We start from the raw sequence: 19,454 nt of genomic DNA on the forward strand, positions 1-19,454 counted from the left end.
TTTAAAAGCCAGGACTGGGTGTCCATTTGGACACACAATTATCACTTTTAAAATTCCTTCCAGGAGGGGCACTGAGAGGTTCTCAGGAAGGCAAAAAACATGGTGACGGCCATGTATTGTTCACCCATGGTGCAAGCCTGTTCAGGCATTATTTACATAGCTAAATGAACACATTGGCCAGAACAGGGCCACAGCAAGTAGTTCTAGTTCCACTCTCAATGTCTCACCCACAAGCATTCTATCGTTCCTTTTACTGACATTGATATGTTCATGGGAGCTATAACATTTTTACATATACAAAGTACAGAAAGAGATGGTGGTAACACCCTCCTATTACCAGCTATGTGATGCCCAGCATCCTGATGCACAGGTATACCTCAGTGGTGATTCCCACTACCTTTTAAAGCGGATCGCAAATCGGTTTGAACCGGTTCAAATAAACCTGGTCCCCACTTGAATTGATTCGGAGAGGGGGGAGGCATGCGCTAGACCCATTTAACTCATGTCTTTTTGATGCTGATGTTTTCCACGCCTTTTCTGATAAATCGATTCTGTGCAAGTGTGAACCAGATGCGGATCAGGATCGGTTTAAATTTGCCTTTCGGCTAACTGGAGCGTGTCCATTTTGAACCGATTCATTCGTGAACGTGAACCACAAGTGGCTTATTTTACAGGGGGAAAATGCAATTGGGGCAAATGTAGTGGGAAGCACGCTGCGCTGTTGAATCGATCCATCGATTCAGATCGCAAACCGTTTTTTTTGTAAGTGGGAATGAGACCTCAATTACCAAAGTAGATGTGTTCATGGGCATTCTCTCTTTAAAAAGCAATTTGGTACTTGAGGCACAAATAACTTGGAACAAAAAGAGGTAGGTTCCTACAGTAAAAAAAAGTTGAGCAATTCAATATGTTTCAACAAACTTTTTACTCAAAAGTAACAATATATGCATTTGAAATGAAACCACTGGGCCAGTTAAGCCTTGCATAATTAAAAAAAAACACAACTTTCTAGAGACCACTGGAGGTGTCTTTCAAATTTCTGGCAGGGATGATTTTCTTTCATCAACCTCCACTTTTGGTTTCCATTTTGGTGGCCAAATTTATAGAGCTATGCTTTCTAGTGTAAGCTGGGGAGACAGGCTTATCTGCTGTCCCTTTTTCTTTCTGTTTTGTTTTTCATGGATGCTGACTAAAAAATCCAGGGGAGATGCTGTTTACTTTGCTGGTCACACACAGCTACAGTATGATCACCTTCAGTCAATTCTTCCTCACATTAAACTTCATTTCATTATTTACTGCACAATTTTCCTCCATTCCATTTATCTGCAGCATGCTGGAATGGGATTCTGGAGGCAACTGCAATTGACCTTGCCTGTTGTAATTACTCATTTTGACATAATAAATTCCCTCTTCTAAACAATCATTAATGGCATAGAAGCCCTGTCCTTTACTTCATCTGGCAGCCTTAGCTGAGGCTGCATCTGCACTGATGCGGAAATAATGCAGTCTGACACTACTTTAACTAGTGCTAGGGAATTCTGGGATTTGTAGTTTTCTGAGATATTGAGCCTTCACTGTCAGAGATGGAGAAATCCAGTTTGAGACTGCTTTAACTGCCCTGTAGCGTTGTGAGCTATTAAGCCTTCCCTGTCAGAGATGGAGAAGTTCAGTTTGATACTGCTTTAACTGCCCTGGCTCAGTGCTGGGAAATCAGGGGAACTATAGTTTATTCTGACAGAGAAGTATTATTGTGTCACAAAACTAGAATTCCCAGAATGCCCTAGCATTGAGCCAGGGGCAGTTAAAGGAGTCTCAGACTGGATTATTTACTTGTACTGTAGGAGGAGAAGCGCCTTGCTGCGCCTTCCAGCCCCACTAATGAAATTGCTCCCCCTAGCGGCGCCCAGCAGGAACGGCGGGCCTTGGGCGTTCCTTCCTTCCCGCCGAAGGGAGGGAGGGAAGGCGAAGCTCCGCCCCCTGCCTCAGTCGGCCTTTCATTTCGCAGAGGGAAGAGGCCGCGCCGCTGCGTTCCGGGGACCAACAATAGCAGCAGCAACGATGCCGGTGGGTGTTTCTGAAAGATGCCCCCCGGGAACACAGAGCTGGAGGGAGGGTTCCGTTGGGGACGCAACGTCACAAAGGGAGCTTTGCTTTCAGAAAGAGATTATTACTATTACTATTATTGTTATTATTATTTTGCTATAGCAGATTCCTGGGCCCATTTTATTATATATATATATTATGTATATAGCAAAATAATATATATATATACACACACACACACATACACTACACACAGACATATGTGTGTGTATATATATATATACAGTATGTCTGTGTGTGTGTGTGTGTGTGCGTATATATATATATATGTGTGTGTGTGTGTGTGTGTGTGTGTGGCAACATTTCTCTGTTGTATGCCTCCAAGTCCTTTATGGAGACCCTAAGGCTGTGGATCTATCAGAGGGTTTCTCTTCCCAAGTTTCTTCAGAGGAGTTGGGGGGTTGCCATTGCCTTCCTCTGAGGCTGAGAGAGTGTGACTTGGCTAAGTGGGTTTCCGTGGCTGAGCAGGGATTCAAACCCTGGTCTCCCAGTCTGGTTTGAGCCCTGAGTCCAAGACTCAAACCACTGCTCCACGCTGTCTCTCTAAAAAAGAAGAAGAAGCTTGCATCATGTATTTTGTGCATTTTGGTTGGCCCCATAAAGGCATCGTGCTGGTTTTGGTGGGGTTTTGGATGCTGTTGTGCTTTTGCTACTATGGGGCTATGTTGCCTTAAAACTGTTTTTAAAGACTGTGGGCGCTGAGGTGTGTTCTGAACATTTTAAAAAAACCTTCCCCTTTCACCATTTGTCAAAAACCATGTTTGCTATTGGCGTCATTAATAGTTCAAATATGGCCCCAAAGTCAGCCCAGTTAAACGTTTTAACTGCAAAAAGGTTGAGCTGCAGTGTGTCAGTCCAAAATGACATCTGTTTCAGTGGATGTCCATGGGTGAAGGTTCATTTCTGAGGTGCCATATAGTTTTTTAAAATTATTATTATTATTATTATTATTATTATTATTATTATTCATATCACGCACCTTCTCCCAAGGCTGGGACTCAGGGCGGCCTTTATTACCTCTTTTCGTGCCCCATGAATCCTAAAAGTCAAGATTTGGGACATTTTGTTGGTTTTGAAGAGAAATGTTGACCTGTTACAGACTGCCAAAATAAAGCTGCTTCAGGTCTCTTTGGAGGTATGCTGTTTAAATGATGCATGCATCCTAAGAATCCGGAAGCTGCACCAAAGCTGCACTCCAGTGCTTAGGAATGGAGTGTGGCTTTGGCGCGACCTCCGGACTCTTAGAACCCATGCATCATTTAAATAGCATACCTCCAAAGAGACCCGAAGCAGCTTTATTTTGGCAGTCTGTAACAGGCCTAAATTTGTTGTTGGGTGCCTTTAAGTTGTTTCTGACTTCTGGCAACCCTAAGGCAACTCTATCATGGAGTTTTCTTGGCAACCACAGAGGAAGTTTGCCTTTGCCTTCCTGAGAAGCTGAAGGGCGTTACTTGCCCTAAACCACCCAGTGGGTTTCATGGCTGAGCCAGGAATTGAACCCTGGTCTCCAGAGTCATAGTCCAATGCTCAAGCCACTATGCTGCTTCTACACTGTAGATTACTTTTAGGCAAAAAGTGTTAAATCATGAGCTGCAAGGCCTGCCTGAGCTATCCTCACAGTGAGCAAGAAAGGCGAAAGAGCTCCTTCCAGAACTTTGGCGGGTTATAGACCGCCGCTTTGAGGTGGTCTGCCGCCGCCGTTTGCTCCGTGCGGGAGCCGCAGCAGCCACACCGCGCGGCTCCCGCACGGACCGAAAAAGAAGCTCCAAAATGGAGCTTCTTCTTGCGGCGCCTCTGTGATGTCGCGAGGCGCCAGGGGCGCATTCACGATGTCACAGACGCCGCGACACGTTCGGACGCACAGCGTCCGATACGTAAAGATGGCGCCGGCCGTGTGGAACGGCCGGCGCCATATTGTACAGACAGAGTCCATATTAGAGCCAGGGGCGTCTAGAAGAGACGCCCCTTTTTTAAAATGGGGCGTCCTGCAGATGTCCCAAGTGCCGGTCTGTAACCGGCCTTTGTCTTGTTGTTGTTAACTGCGCTCGAGTCGATCTCGACTCATGGTGACCCTATGGATGGGAGATCCTCTGTCTTCCACTGCTCTGCTTAATTTCTGCAACCACAAACCTGTGACCTCCTTAATAGAGTCCATCCATCTGGAATGTGGACTTCTCTTCCTACTTCCCTCCACCTTTCCCAGCATTATTGTCTTTTCCAATGAGTCCTTCCTTCTCATGATGTGTCCAAGTACAACAGCCTCATTTTGATTATCTTGGCTTCCAGGGAGGTTTCCAGATTGATCTGCTCTAGGACCCATTTGTTTGTCCTTTTGGCTGTTCATGGGATCCTCAGCATTCTTCTCCAGCACCACATCTCAAATGAATGCATTTTTTCCCTATAATCTTTCTTAACTGTCCAGCTCTCACATCACTGGAAGGGATCAAGACTCAAGGTTGCATGTACAGCTTAATTTGCTGTAGCATTCACAGTTTTTGGCTTACAAACTCCAAATCCCCCAGCTGACATGACCATGACTGCAGTTCCAATTGGCCATGCTGACTGGGAGATTTTGGGAACTGAAGTCCAAAAAAATAATGTTTACAAACACTAGTAAGATTCAGCTGGCAGTCTGGTTGAGTTTTTGGTTATAGAATGAGAGGAAGCACGATCTTGACCTCAGGGGGAGCAACATGTCTTGGGCTGGCCCTGAATATGGAATTGAACTGAATCCTTTGAAAAATATCAGGAGTCTGGCTTTTCTTATGGCATGAAGGCTTGTGTACATTTTTGACTCTACCATCTGCAACACATATCTAAGTATCTGGCTTGGATGCCTACTGTATCTCCAGTTTCACCCCTGTGAATTGCGTCTTTAGTGGTACGAGGAAAAACCGGTTAGTCATTCAAAGGCTGACTCTTTATTCCCAGGCTGCCCTGTCTACTCTAGAATAGTGCACAGAAACCCTCAGCTTTCTTGGGGTTGGTCTGTTTACCAGGGATGCAGGTTTTGCCAAGTTTTATTAATCCCAAACTTATTTATGATCCACCCAGAGAAAGGACAGAGTATCATTAACCTTTCTTACCTACCCACTTCTTGTTGTTCAGAGACTGCAAGCAGAACATGAAGAGAACTTTAGGGCTGTAGGCAAAACCTTCAAACTAAACTGCAATGATTTATTGATTGTGAAAGTGCTCAAATATAACCTTCAGAAATGTACATACATTGTATATCTGTCTTTTCCCAGTCATATATGAAGGTTAGATTGTATACCTTAGAAGAGCAATCAACGTTTTAAAACTGTTTTAAATTGTAAGCTCTTTATATTAAAGCATAGGGCTTTGTTTGTTTAGTTTTAAACTATGTATTAATTTTTGTTCACAATTGAATGCAAATTCAATCTATTTTCCTTATAATAGTTCAGTTAAAATTGTTGTTGTCTTCCTCTGAGGCTGAGAGAGTGCAACCTGCCCAATGAGTTTCCATCCCAAAGCAGGGATTTGAATTCTGTTCTCCAGAGTCATAGTCCAGCACACAAACCACTACTACACCATGCTGGTCAAAATTAACACTCAGCCTTGAAAACCCACTGGATGACCTTGGGTGAGTCATACACTCTCACTCCCAGGAGACCCCATGATAGGTTCACCCTTAAGGTCACCATAAGTCAAAAACTACTTGATGGCACACAACAATAACAAAATTATATCTACACTAATATCTCACAATTAGGGGTCCTCTGTCTTAAAAAAAACCAATTTAAACACTGCTTTTAGGTTAGCAAAGAACCAATGTACTGTACTTTGAGGAATCAGTGTACTTTGGTGTGATGGCATACAGAGTTAACAGAGTTGATACAGGTTGATTCTCCCTTATCTGGAATTCCAAAATCCGCAATATTCAAACATCCAAAATTGTCTACATGGGTGGGTGAGATAGTGCCACCTTTGCTTTCTGATGGTTTAGTCTGCACGAACTTTTTTTGCACAAATTTATTAAACATACGGTGTAAAATTACTTTCAAGCTATTTGTATAAGGTGTCTATGAAACAAATGAATTTTGTATTTAGATTTGTCTCATCTCCAAGATATCTGATTCTTCACATAAATAATAATAATAAAATTTTTATTTTTATACTGCCCTTCCATAGATCAGGGCGGTTGACAGCAAAATATCAAACAACATATACATCAGGGTTAAAAACAATTACACACAAACAGAATAAAACCCCCGTTAGCCAGTCCTCTTTGCCACAGAAGAGGAAGGGAGGCCCACTGGACTTTAATCGGGGAATGCAAGCTGAAATAGAAAGGTTTTTAGGTCCTTTCTAAATTGGGCCAGGGAGGTGGCCGAGCGGAGCTCTGTGGGCAGCGTGTTCCAAAGGGCCGGGGCGGCGATGGAAAATGTCTTCCTCGCGGTGGAGGTCAACCTAGCCCCTGGCACCATAAGTAGTTGCTGCCCAGATATTCTGAGGGTGCGGGACGGAATGTACGGGGAGAGGCGGTCCTTCAGGTATCCTGGGCCCAAGCCATTTAGGGCTTTATAGGTCATCACCAACACCTTATATTGTGCCCGGAAGCGAATAGGCAGCCAATGCAGATCTTTAAGCACCGGTGTAATATGGCTGGCCCTGGAAGTTCCAGTGACCAGCCTGGCTGCCATATTCTGTACCATTTGTAGCTTCCGGGTTTGGTATAAGGGTTGCCCCATGTAGAGTGCGTTGCAGAAATCCAATCTCGAGGTTACCAGATGCAAATACAGGTATTCCAAACTCTGAAATCCTTCTGGTCCTAAGCAGTATGGATAAGGAATACTGTATTCAACTTACACTAGGGAGGTAGAAAATGACATGTCATCATGGAGGCATTGTGGTCCACATACAGGAGACTGAACATGCTGGATATGACATCCAGCTTGGATTGTGGCTGTAATGTCAATCTTCCTCAACTAGGATCCCTCATCTTTGTGGGGCTGCAGCTTCCTATATCCATGAACAGTATGTCCATCAGCTATGCTGGCTGGAATGATGGGGTTTGTAGTTCAAGGAAGTATATACCAGGTCTACCAGGACAATCCAGCTGTAGTTTGCTCATACCTGTAGCTTGGACCATTTACTTTCCATAAAAAGGAGGCTTTCCTTTTCAATATATTAAAATAATTCTTTGTTCAAACAAAATAATCTCTTGCTCCTGTAAAGGTCTGGGGCTACAGTTGTTTCTGAAACAGATGTTACAGCCAGGTAAGTTTTTGAGAACATGTTCCCTTTCCTTTTTGGGAAAAAAAATTACTTTGTGTTACTGGTTGGGAATAAGATTAAGGCAACACAGAAAAGAAAGCAAAAATGAAACAGAAAGTAACAGTAATAGAAGGAAGTATCAGAAATGTTCTAATTTCTTATAAATGGTTATGCAATTGTGTTTAGGAAATGTAAACACAATGAAGAACCAATGGAATTTGGCCAATAAGCTTTTTTCCAGCTGTCAAAAGTTGTTCTGGCCACTGAAAATATTCTTAAAGACATCTTTGTTTTGAACCCAACATTATGCTTGTTGTTATGTGCTTTCAAGCTGACTTCACTTATGGATATCCTATCGTAGGGTTTTCTTGGCAAGATTTGTTCAGAGGGGGTTTGCCATTGCTTTCTTCTGAGGCTCAGAGAGTGTTACTTGCCAAAGGTCACGCAGTGGGCTTCCATGGCTGAGCAGGGATTCAAACCCTGATCTTCTGGAGCCTTCATCCAACATCCAAAACACTATACCATGTTGGCTAGCTATGCTGTGGAGACATAATTAACAAGAATCTGAAGTTGTGTTTTGTAAAGATTTTGAATGTGCTGAACATGACATCCAAAGCAACCTTTGATGTTAGCCTGCAGCATCTTTCAGACATGTTATGCCAGAGCTCCCATCATCCTCATCCAGCATGGCCAGTGGATGAGGAGGGGGAAAGTTGTATTCCCACCAGATTTCAAGGGCAGTGTTGGCTACTAGCTTGGTTTTATTTCATAGTTGTACCATTGCTGCACAAAATCTCTTTCAATAACTTTTCTAATCTTTCTTCTGATGCTTTCAGAAATATGAGTTCTTCGTAGACATGACCTGTGAAGGGTGCTCCAATGCTGTAACCCGTGTTCTCAACAAGCTGGGAGGTAAGTCGTACTTAGCATACTCTAGAGTCTGAGCCCTTGCAGCTTGTTGATATTGTAAGCAGAGGGTGAAGCAAATGAGATCCTCTTGCTGAAAGGGCAGGTCACTGCCATTTGAATTGTTCACCAAGCTGATGTTCCCCTCAAATATTAGGCAGCCAGTCTCTTGCAACGTGGATTCCTGTTATCAAGGCACTGCTCTAGAATGTGAATTTTTAAAATCTTGTATATTGCAGTAGTGTCTTGCTTGCATATCATATTCATTACACCAACCTGCTTTAATTTAAAACAGGGATAAGAAATGTGTGGCTCACCTATTACCAGACTGCATCTATCATCCTTCACCACTGGCTATATTGCCTGTGGCTTTTGGGAACTGCAGGCTGACAACATTCCCCACCCAACATAAAACTTGTTCTTTGTACTGAAACCTTCACTTCTTTCCCTGTCGTAACTAAGGCAGCAAGCAGCTTGTTGAATGCCGCTTTACTCCTAATGTAGGTAGTCAGTCAGTAACTAATTATTGATTCTTGACAAGTTGTGTTTACTTTATATCCCATGAGTCTTTGAAAGAGGGTTGATCTCCTTTATGATGAACAAGCAGATTTCCTCTTCTAGACTGTGCCATTTTAACATCAAATGCTTGCTCCTACTCACTGATGGTTCCCTGTAACTCTTGGTTGTTTCTACAGGAAGAGATCCAAGCCCACTACAGTCCTTAACTTACCTGGTGACTAATCACCTGCCCAAATGATGTTAGGTTGATTTTTGTAAGACTTTGAAGGATATCCACAGCAAGGACAATTTGGCAAGCTAAATTGCATTGAAATTCCTTCCCTGTAATTTCCATATGTTTCTGTAATTCCAATATGATTCAGAAGCATATGAATTTCCTTCTGTGAATAAGCATTAAGAAGCAGACTGTATATAGGTGTAACTACCTATGTGTAAGGTAGGAGTCATAGAATTAAACGGCTGATATGCATAGGACCCGGAACAATGGATGCAAGCTACAGGAAAAGAGATTCCACCTCAACATTAGGAGGAACTTCCTGACAGTAAGGGCTGTCCGACAGTGGAACAAACTCCCTCAGAGTGTAGTGGAGTCTCCTTCCTTGGAGGTCTTTAAGCAGAGTCTGGATGGCCATCTGTCGGGGATGCTTTGATTTGGACTTCCTGCATGGCAAGGGGTTGGACTGGATGGCCCCTGTGGTATCTTCCAACTCAACAATTCTATGATTCTATGAATTCAGTACTGGGCATGGAGAAAATGTACATCACTTATCCATGATGAGGGAATTGTGCAACCCTGTCCACATGCTTATTGACACTCAAAGGAATCTTAACAGATTAAAGTCTAAAAGACATTTCACATCTCTTGTTCAAAACAAATCCTGCCTATTCCCTCAGCTATATCTGTGCTCTCCTCATGTTATCCACATGCATGAACTCATGCACATTCTGAGATACATGCACATAAGTAATCTTTGAAACTTGGCCGGTCATGTATCTCACTAGATTTGTCTTAGTAACACAAAGAAAAACAAGCAAGGAGCTGTTTCTCAGAGGAGTTTTTGTTTAACGCACACTGAATTGAAAATATACACAGTGTTCTCCTTGGGGAACTGGCACAGTGGCAACATACATAGAAGTGTTGCTTGTGAGTTAACTAGCTTCTGAAAATAAAGCAAAGGACTAAATTAAAAAAAATACAGATCTGTGTGCCAGCCTTAAATGTGGAGAAAATAGTGTAAAGGGGTGGACTTGCATGGAGCAGGCATAAACTTAGAAAAACTTGCTTCTAATAATAATAATAATAAGGTTTATTTATATACCGCCCTTCTAAAAACTTAATCAAGGCGGTTTACAACAGATTCACATAACAATAACATAACAATGCATATCTCAGTACAACAAATCTCAATACAAATCTCAATACATCACAATAGCATATAGCAATACATTTCAATACAGTAAATATCAATACAAATCTCAGTACATGACAATAGCAATAACAATGCATATCTCAATACAGCCAGCAGCAAAACAGCACAATACAATAAAATACAATATCAAATTTACAAGAAGCTAGCCGGGGCACAGCTCAGTGCCTGCCTCCCCCAGGACAAAATACTTGCGCAACTGCGCACCTGCGCAGTTGTGATGGTTTCAGTCTGAAGGCGGCCTCCCTGTGGCGATGCGCAGATGCGCAGGTGTCCTCTCCGCCCAGGGAGCCGCCCGGCAGCGACAGCAGCAGCAGCAACTCGCACAGTTCCTTGGAGGCAGGCACGGGGGTGGGACGGGGAAGGAAGCCAGGCAGGCCGGCTATATGCGCGCCGCTCCCACCGAAACGCCCTCTCCCCCGCCTTCCCCCAGGTGTTACTCATCCCTCCTCGGTCCTGGCTTGTTGCTGAGGTATCGAGATGGTTTCAGTCCGAAGGCGGCCTCCCTGTGGCGATGCGCAGATGTGCAGGTGTCCTCTCCGCCCAGGGAGCCGCCCGGCAGCGACAGCGACAGCAGCAGCAACTCGCACAGTTCCTTGGAGGCAGGCACGGGGGTGGCACGGGGAAGTAAGCCAGGCAGGCCGGCTATATGCGCGCCGCTCCCACTGACACGCCCTCTCCCCCGCCTTCCCCCAGGTGTTACTCATCCCTCCTTGGTCCTGGCTTGTTGCTGAGGTGTCAAGATGGTTTCAGTCCGAAGGCGGCCTCCCTATGGCGATGCGCAGATGCGCAGGTGTCCTCTCCGCCCAGGGAGCCGCCTGGCAGCGACAGCAGCAGCAGCAGCAACTTGCACAGTTCCTTGGAGGCAGGCACGGGGGTGGGACGGGGAAGGAAGCTTCTGGTTTCTAGTGGCTACCACAATAGAAGCTAAGCACATTGGAAAACTCAAGGCTTTTCAGAAAATAGAGAGGAAGGAGAAGAAAGGTCCAAGATCCAAAACACACTGGAGAAATAATCCAGCATGAGATTGCTTTAACTGCTCTGGCTCAGTGCTAGGAAATCTTGAGAACTGTAGTTTATTGTGGCACCCAAGCTCTCTGACACAAAGGCTAAATGTCTCACAAAAATCAGTTCCCAGAATTCCCTAGCACTGAACCAGCACAGTTAAAGTGGTCTCAAACTGGATTATTTCTGCAGTATGTTTTGGACCTAGGATAAATATAAAGTCCTGTGGATATTTGTCTTTGAGTATGGCATTGTTGTTGTTAACTGCTGTCAAGTCAGCTTCGACTTATGGTTACCCCATGACTCAGAGACCTCCAAGTCAACCTATCATCAACAGCCCTGTTCAGGTCTTGCAAACTCAGGGCCATTGCTCCCTTCATTGAGTCCATTCACCTGGAATTCCAGTTCAGGCCAGGGCTTGTTATAAGCTTTTGTCCTAGTATTTAAGGCCCTGCTCTTTAACCTCCCCCTGTATTTGGCAGCTCGGCTAGCATGGTATGTACCTTCTAGAAATTTAAGATATGCAAACTTCTCTTGTTCTTCCTCCAGTTCTTTATTTTAAACAACTTCTGTCTCATCATGCTGCTCTCAAAGATTTCAGTAAGCAGAAAAGATTTCAGTAAGCCGAAAAGATTTCAGTAAGCAGAAAAGACTTCAGTAAGCAGAAAAGGCCACCAAATTAGAAAGAACACAAAGAGGATTTTTTAAAAAAAAAAAATGGAGATACAACGTGGTCTCAGGCCTTCCCACTGAACTAGCAGGAAAGACTGGACTGAAATCATTGGCTTTCCCACAAAACTGGAATGAAATATCTTTCTAGACATTCACACAGGACTCAGAAGGAGAGCAGGGACAGAAGTGGAGGCTTCAGAAGGTGGTGGACTCTTTAGAAGTCTTCAGAGTGTGGATGTCTTTTGGGACTGCTTTAGTGGTGTATTCCTGCATGACGGGATTGAATTCAACAGTCCTTGAGGTCCCTCTGTAATTCTGTGTGGGAGAAAAATGAGCCCCAAACGATAATTTGCTATTCAGAAATACTTTGTTTTGGTGATGCAGTCCTAAAGAAGGGTATACTGAAACTCCTGGGGTAATGTAAGGAAAGAAAGGCAGGTTATAGACCGCCAAAAAATACGTATTGAATATGTATTAGGGTTAGGAAGGGGCGGATGCTCTGCGTCTGCACATGGCGCACCGGAAGTGACGCCGCAAGTGCACCCTTTGGCACTTGCGGCGCCTCTTCCGGGGCCTGAGAAGGAGCGCGATTTCCGCACTCCTTCCTTTGAGCGTCCGGGAGCCCCGCAGTGTGGCAGCTGCGGCTCCCTGACGTCGCAAGCGGCGGCGACGGGACAGCACTGCTTCTCGGCGGTATGTAACCCGCCAATGAGTCTTCAAGCTACTCAAGCAAAAAAGAGAGCTTGGAAATGGTTTAATACAGCTTGATGGCAACATACAGTGTGGTGCAAACAGGAACAGATCAACAATATGATGCCTTGGTTGTTTTTGTTGTTTGTAGTCTTTTTCTGGAGAGCAAAGAGCCCCCCCTGACACCGATATATTTCTCCGATTAATACAAAGATGTATACAAGGCAAACCAAAGGTTTGTAATGGAATAGAGCAATGGCCAGTCTTAATAGTATGATTTTTCTTTGGTTTGAGCATTGGATTAGGACTCTGGAGACCAGGGTTTGAATCCTGGCTTGGCTATGTAAACCCACTGAGTGGCCTTGGGCAAGTCGCACTCTCTCAGCCTCAGATGATGGCAATGGCAAATCCCCTCTGAAAAAACTTGTCAAAGAATCCCATGGTAGGTTCACTGTAGGGTTGCCCTAAGTTGGAAATTACTTGAAGGCACACAATAACAAAGGTTAACCAAGATAGGGACTCCCTATAGGTACTTTAACAGCTGAAGGATACCTTGGAAAGAATATGATTGTCTCACTGTGTATTCACCTTCAGCTGATCCATAGGAAAATTTGGAGAGGATCCTTACTTGTTGATCCTTTTTCTCTGTTGTGCTGACTATACAAGCCTGGCTGTGGCTCCATTTGGCTTTGTTGTGGTGACCCTAATTATGGCTCCATTCTTGGCCGTATTTGTTCAGAGAGGATTTGTCCTCACCTTTCTGTGAGGCTGAGAGAATGTTACTTGCTCGAGGTCACTGAGTGGGTTTTCATGGCCAATCCAGGATTCAAACCCTGGTCTCCCAGTATCCTATTTCAACACTTAAACTACTAGACCATGCTAGCTCTCTCCCATTTGGAATCACTTGGTATTTTCTTCTGTGGGAAAGGCATCATTGTCCCCAGTCCTTCATCCGAACACATTGGATCAAAAACATTCAACATGCTTTCCATGGAGTCTGAGCTGAGACTGACTGGTCAGGAGCAGGATTTTGACATTAAGAACATAATTGCTTGTGAATTTCCCATATATATTCAGTTAGTCTCTATGGGACTGTTAGCTTTTGGCCTGATCCAGCATGATTCTTGGGTTACATTTTGTGAGTCTGCAGGAATACACAGTAGTGGGTTGTTTTTACTTGCATTATCCCTTTGATGTAATGGCATGACATCCCAAGTATGACTCTCAAACATGTTGGATATGGGGATTTCATGCTATTTTCTACACAAGTGTGACTTCTGTGTTGAAACTCACTAATATTTGTAATGTTCCTCCAAATGAAAATTTCCTCCAATACAGGAAGCCCTTGCTTATCTGATAGGTTAGGGACCAGAGGACTGTCCAAAAGTGGAATCCGTTGAAATGCAGAAACCAGACTTTTTTAGCATGCAAATGCAAGACTGGACACTAGGTGGTGCCAGGTTGACTAAGAAAGGAAAAACAGCACACTGTTTCAGTAGATTCAGACTGGCATAGGGGGAGCTGCAGAAGAGAGAGAAAAAGCAGCAGCAGTGGTCAAAAGAGCAGACCAGGGGCCGAAAGTGCAGTATAGGGCTATAACTTAGATCTGTCAAAAGAAGCCATTGAAAAGAGGGGAATGTTTGTATAGAAAAATAGCATATAGGATAGAAAACTATGCTACCAATCCTTTTCTGACAATTTTCTTTGTAGAAATTTCTTTTTGTCTGGTCAGTGACATTTAATCGTGTGGGCCCCCACCCGCAGCTTGGCTGGTCACAATCAAAATGTGGATTCACCACTTCTGTGAGAACTAGGTTTAGAATTTCATGGTGAAGCAGGCACTGGTTTACATTTTTTTACACCAGGTTTCATTTTTTAAAGGAATAATTTACATTTGCAAAAGGATCTTGCTTTCCCATTTCTCAAAATAAAACAATTACCTTTTATTGCTTGAAAAAGCCATTTGAATGCAGTAGAATCATAGAATCGTAGAGTTGGAAGAGACCACAAGGGCCATCCAGTCCAACCCCCTGCCATGCAGGAAATCTCAGTCAAAGTATATCCGACAGATGGCCATACAGCCTCTGCTTAAAGACCTCCAAAGAAGGAGAAAGAGTAGCTCATGGCACAGCATGCAGCAGTTTTAAACCATGCAATATTCTTCCACCTTTTGATGAGCTATATCCCTATGATTACAAAGGTGACTTTAAAAAAAATTACACTGGAAAGGTAGTTATCCTTTGCCAGGTTACATTCATAATGCAATCTAGGTATACTTCAGTTGTTGGATAAAGGAACTACCAGTAATTTGAAGTGCTGATTTGTAGAAATTACAAACTATTGACTTGTAACTCATTTTTGCCAGGCTTTGGCTTATTGTAAGATACTAAGTTGAATCCAGGATCTGCTTTCCCTGGATTGAGGGACTCTGCGTGGAAGATGGCTTTGTCCAGTTTTCAGGGATCCTCCTTTCCAGTCCACAGACCACTCCCTCAAGCCCTCTGTCTCTCACCCTTTGTGAAGCCCTTTTCAGAGAGCTGAAAGGGCTGCCATGGGAAAGAGGAGGCCAACCTCCATCACCCAAAGTTGCACAGGCCTAAATGGATCCAGCCCAATATTTTATAAACTGTCTGTTAATCAGCTCTTTCAGACTAGCCCTCAAGAGACTGAGAGAAGGGTTTGTGGGGAGGAAACTTCTTGAGTTACCAATTTCTCAATGCAGCTTCTGTATATTGTATTTCTTCCCTCAGGTGTTCAGTTTGAAATCGACCTTCCCAACAAGAAAGTGAGCATTGAATCAGAGCACAGTGTCAACACTCTGTTGGACACACTGAAGAAAACAGGGAAGAATGCCTCTTACATTGGAGAGAAGTAATCACACGGGAAGGCTTGGCTAGTGGGGCTCCTGTGCTTCAGTAAAGGTCAGTTCTCAGAAACACTCAAAAACACTAAGGTGGATTCTCCTGGTGTGGGGTCCCCCAGACATGTTGGATCATATTGCCCACAATCCCCACTGAGCATTGTACTGGCTAGAGATTATGGACATTATAGCCCAACATGTCTGGATTGCACCTGGTCAGAACAGGCTGCAATACAGGTAGATCTACATGCTGGATAAGCTGAAAAATAGAAACTTACATAATAAACCCAAGGCATGGTGTGATGTTACTGTGCTACAAGTTTCCTCTCACTTGCCACTGATTTAAATGAAATGAAGATGAAGAAATTCAGAACCAGAAGACTTCATGTCACATTTCAACTTGTCCTAAATATGTTTAGCAGACAGAGGGATTCTCTAGCATGCAGTTTCATCTTAAGAACTCTCTTCCCCACATCACGGAAATACTGTCATTGAATTTGTTATTGTCATTATTATTCACATTTTTGGACAGCTTTTTCTTTAAAAAAGACAGTAGGTTTCCTATATTATTATTTATTTACGGTATGTATACCCTGCCCTTCAGTCCTAAAGGCTCTCAGAGCAGCTTACAATTATTATTTTAATTAGACGGTTCCCTGCACTCAGGCTTACAGTCTAAAAAGACATGAAACAAAAGGAGAAGGGAATGGTGGTGGGGAAGGGGATCAGGTCCAGTAGTTCTTATCTCCCTCTGAGGCCTGGACCAAGACAGATGGACTGCAGGAAGGGCTCTTCTTAATTGAGGCTGGGCCTGATGGTATTGGGCCTGTCCTTTCACTCCCTCCAGGCCAGAAGATAACAGTTGGCAGGGAGGGATGGTGTTGGGCCTGTCCTTGCATAAACATAGAATATATTCACTAGCAAATATGATTACAGTTGCTACCACAGAGTTTAAGGGAATATTTAATTTGACAGCAGACCTGGCTGAATTGATAACTGAACAGCTGCCACCAAAACAATTATCAGAGTGTGGAAAAATTACCAGCTAGGATTAAAATTCCCAGAACTCACTGGCTGCAGGATTCTGGGAGCTTTGTTGTTGCTATGTGCTTCTAAGTCATTTTTTACTTACACCAACTCTAAGACAACTCTATCATAGCATTTTCTTGGCAAGTTTCTTAGAGGGGGGGTTCCATTGCCATCCTCTGAGGCAAAAGTTCAAAATGATAAAAACATATTGTATGAATGATGTATTATTAATATATACATAATATTAATATGTAATCTACTGTTTCAGTCTGAGCTTGTTTTGGGCTTAAGAGGTGAGGCTGTACCACAGGCTATGACGCTAATTCAACAAACAACAAGACTGTGTGTGCCTGGCATTTTAGAGAACATTGACACAGGCACACCCCAAGTGTAGTCAGGTATTTGGCATGGAGGGCTACCAGTTGAGAACTTCAGAATACTGAACTCTGCCTACATTATCAGGTTAACATTCACAGTAGTGTGTGTGTCCCCCTTTACATTACCTGTCAACTTACAGTGACCCATGAATTTCATAAGGTTTTCTTAGGCAAGGAATATTCAGAGGTGGTTTTGCCAATTCCTTTCTCTGAAATGTAATCTACAGCACCTGGTATTTGTTGGCAGTCTCCCATCCAAGTACTAAGCAGAACTGACCCTGCTTAGCTCCCAAGATCAGATGTGATCTGGTGCCTTTAGGGTATTTAGGCTCTCACTGTAGTGAAGAATACACATGTCATCTGTGATTTTTAAGAGCCCTGTACCTGTGCCATACCAATACAGGAAGCAGTTCCTTTTACATAGAATATTCAGTCTAAACCACTTTGTGGTAAGCTAGGGCCTCTCTCATAAAGAAGGTCATTGGCACATTTGAGATCTGTTGCTCTCTTTAGAAAGCAAATGGGATGGGATGTGGTCAAAGAAACACCAGGTGTGTCCTTTTCTCCCCACTCCACCAGATGGGTGGTGGGATCACCGCTTCCCACCATCATAGGCAGTGGTGCTTGAAATGGTGGGTTTCTCTTTCTTCTTTGTGCCATATACAAACTGCCTGTCCCCGCACTGTAAGGCAAATGATAGCTGTGTTTCAAGGTTTGGGAAAGTTACTCTTTGGATTCCAGCTTCCACAGTCCCCCAGCCAGCATGACTAGTAACTTTTCCAAACTGGAGTATTAATATTGTAAGTTGAGAATCCAGTCCTATATTTTGCAGGTACTACATTGGGTTTATTAGAGATTTTGGTCTGATTTCCTGCATGGGTGTGTCGCTTCAGAATCACAGTTTTTCAAGTTCAGTTCTATTGATTTGGATCTGAATAGAGACAATGGTTTCCTGTTTCACTACAGCTGTCAATTTGTGGAGGTTGTTATTGTGTGTGTTCATTTCTAATTTACAGAGGCGGACCTATCACAGGGGTTAATTAGCAAGATTTCTTCAGAGGGAGTTTGCCTTCCTCTGAGGCCTGAGACAGTGTCAAGATCACCCAGTAGGTTTTCATGGCTGAACAGGGATTTGAACTCTGATTTCCAAAGTCATAATCCAAAGTTCAAACTCACAACTATGCTGACTCTCATTAGAATACTGTGGGCCCAAACAGACAGGCCAAAATAAAGCTGCTTCAGGTGACTTTGGAGGTATGCTGTTTAATTGATGCATGAGTCCTAAGAGGCTGGAAGCCGTGCCAAAGCTAGGCTCCAGTCCTAAGGACTGGAGCACAGCTTTGGTGCAGCTTCCAGCCTCTTAAGATGCATGTGTCATTTAAACAGCATACCTCCAAAGTGATCCGAAGCAGCTTTATTTTGGCCTGTCTGTTTGGGCCCTATATTATTATAAATTAGTGTTGTTTTGCTTACATTGGGTTGTTACACACTGTACTCTACATTTCATTGTCATTTAAGTCCAACTTTTATTTACACCTAAAGTATGTGTATGCACACGCACACAAAGAATATTACACTGTGCATCTGATGAGGTTGCCTGGGGCCCCTTGTTCTATTTGCATGAAGCTAATGTCTCTACAGGGTTCCACCAGCAGATGGTGTTGTCTAACTTTCTTCACCCTTCATTGATTTTTTTAAAAATATTTTATTTTATTTTCTGCAGCACCACTTAATATGACTTCTGTAAGAAGGCTGCTGTTTATGCTTCTCTCAGTCCTGTTCCTTGACTACAGTTGCCCTGCCAGATGTTAGAGAAGAATGGGTGAGAAGAAGACTGCTCTTGGTGGGGAAAGAGACATTTTCATCCCAGATATCCCAAGTCTCTTTGTAGTACATACAGTATGCATTTTTCTGTTTGGCTTTGTAATAAAGCAAGGAGCTGCTCAGTGTCTTTTCTTAAGCTCTTGTACTGGTTTGGATGGGTGGGATTTAGTCTTCAAGCTGAGTACCAGACTGGGCCTAAATTATTCAAAAATGCACAGGGGTGTCAAGGCGTGTGAACCACACTGGCTGACACCTCAAAATCAGGTGGGCACCCAGTGGGGCAGTCACTCACCACCCACACCAATGTAGAGAGGTTTTGTAGCACATAGTTTTTTGTAGGTTTTTTGGGCTATGTGGCCATGTTCCAGAAAAGTTTCGCCAGCATCTGTCGCTGGCATCTTCAGAGCATTCTCTGAAGATGCCAGCCACAGATGCTGGTGAAATGTCAGGAAGAAACTTTTCTGGAACATGACCACATAGCCCGAAAAACCCACAAAAAAGTATGGATACCGGCCATGAAAGCCTTCAACTTTACGTTTTGTAGCACCTTTGAGACTAACTAAGAGAAAGAAGTTGCCAGCATGAACTTTCGTAGACTTGAGTGCAGACTTAAGTCTCTGAAAGCTCATGCTGCCAACTTCTTTCTCTCAGTCTCAAAGGTACAGTACTACAAGATTTCTCTACATACTGATTCTACAGACTAAAATGGGTATATCTTTGAATTCATCCGCTCCAAGGCACACACACCCCACAGCTGCCCACCATCACCTCTGTTTCCTGCCCAGCCAGCAACCCCACTGGACC

At 43.5% G+C, this 19,454-nt stretch overlaps 1 protein-coding gene across 1 annotated transcript; it reads left to right on the top strand.

Moving 5' to 3' along the window:
* The first annotated feature begins 1,962 nt into the window (after positions 1–1,962).
* LOC149321765 (copper transport protein ATOX1-like) lies at positions 1,963–18,772 on the top strand. Its single transcript, XM_089501948.1, has 4 exons — positions 1,963–2,064; positions 8,178–8,253; positions 15,311–15,481; positions 18,550–18,772. Exons 1-3 carry the CDS (start codon positions 2,059–2,061, stop codon positions 15,433–15,435), a joined length of 207 nt encoding a protein of 68 aa, XP_089358074.1. The 5' UTR covers positions 1,963–2,058; the 3' UTR covers positions 15,436–15,481; positions 18,550–18,772.
* Positions 18,773–19,454: the final 682 nt, after the last annotated feature.

Source organism: Sceloporus occidentalis, unplaced genomic scaffold (genome assembly GCF_023333645.1).
Source record: "Sceloporus occidentalis isolate IW3139 unplaced genomic scaffold, rSceOcc1.0.p SCAF_1, whole genome shotgun sequence".
NCBI classification, from domain to species: Eukaryota; Metazoa; Chordata; class Lepidosauria; order Squamata; family Phrynosomatidae; genus Sceloporus; species Sceloporus occidentalis.

Excerpts from the sequence above, each read along its gene's own strand:
- LOC149321765 (XM_089501948.1), top strand. Across the intron at positions 8,254-15,310 it reads TGTTCTCAACAAGCTGGGAG|GTGTTCAGTTTGAAATCGAC; the intron begins GTAAGTCGTACT and ends TTCTTCCCTCAG.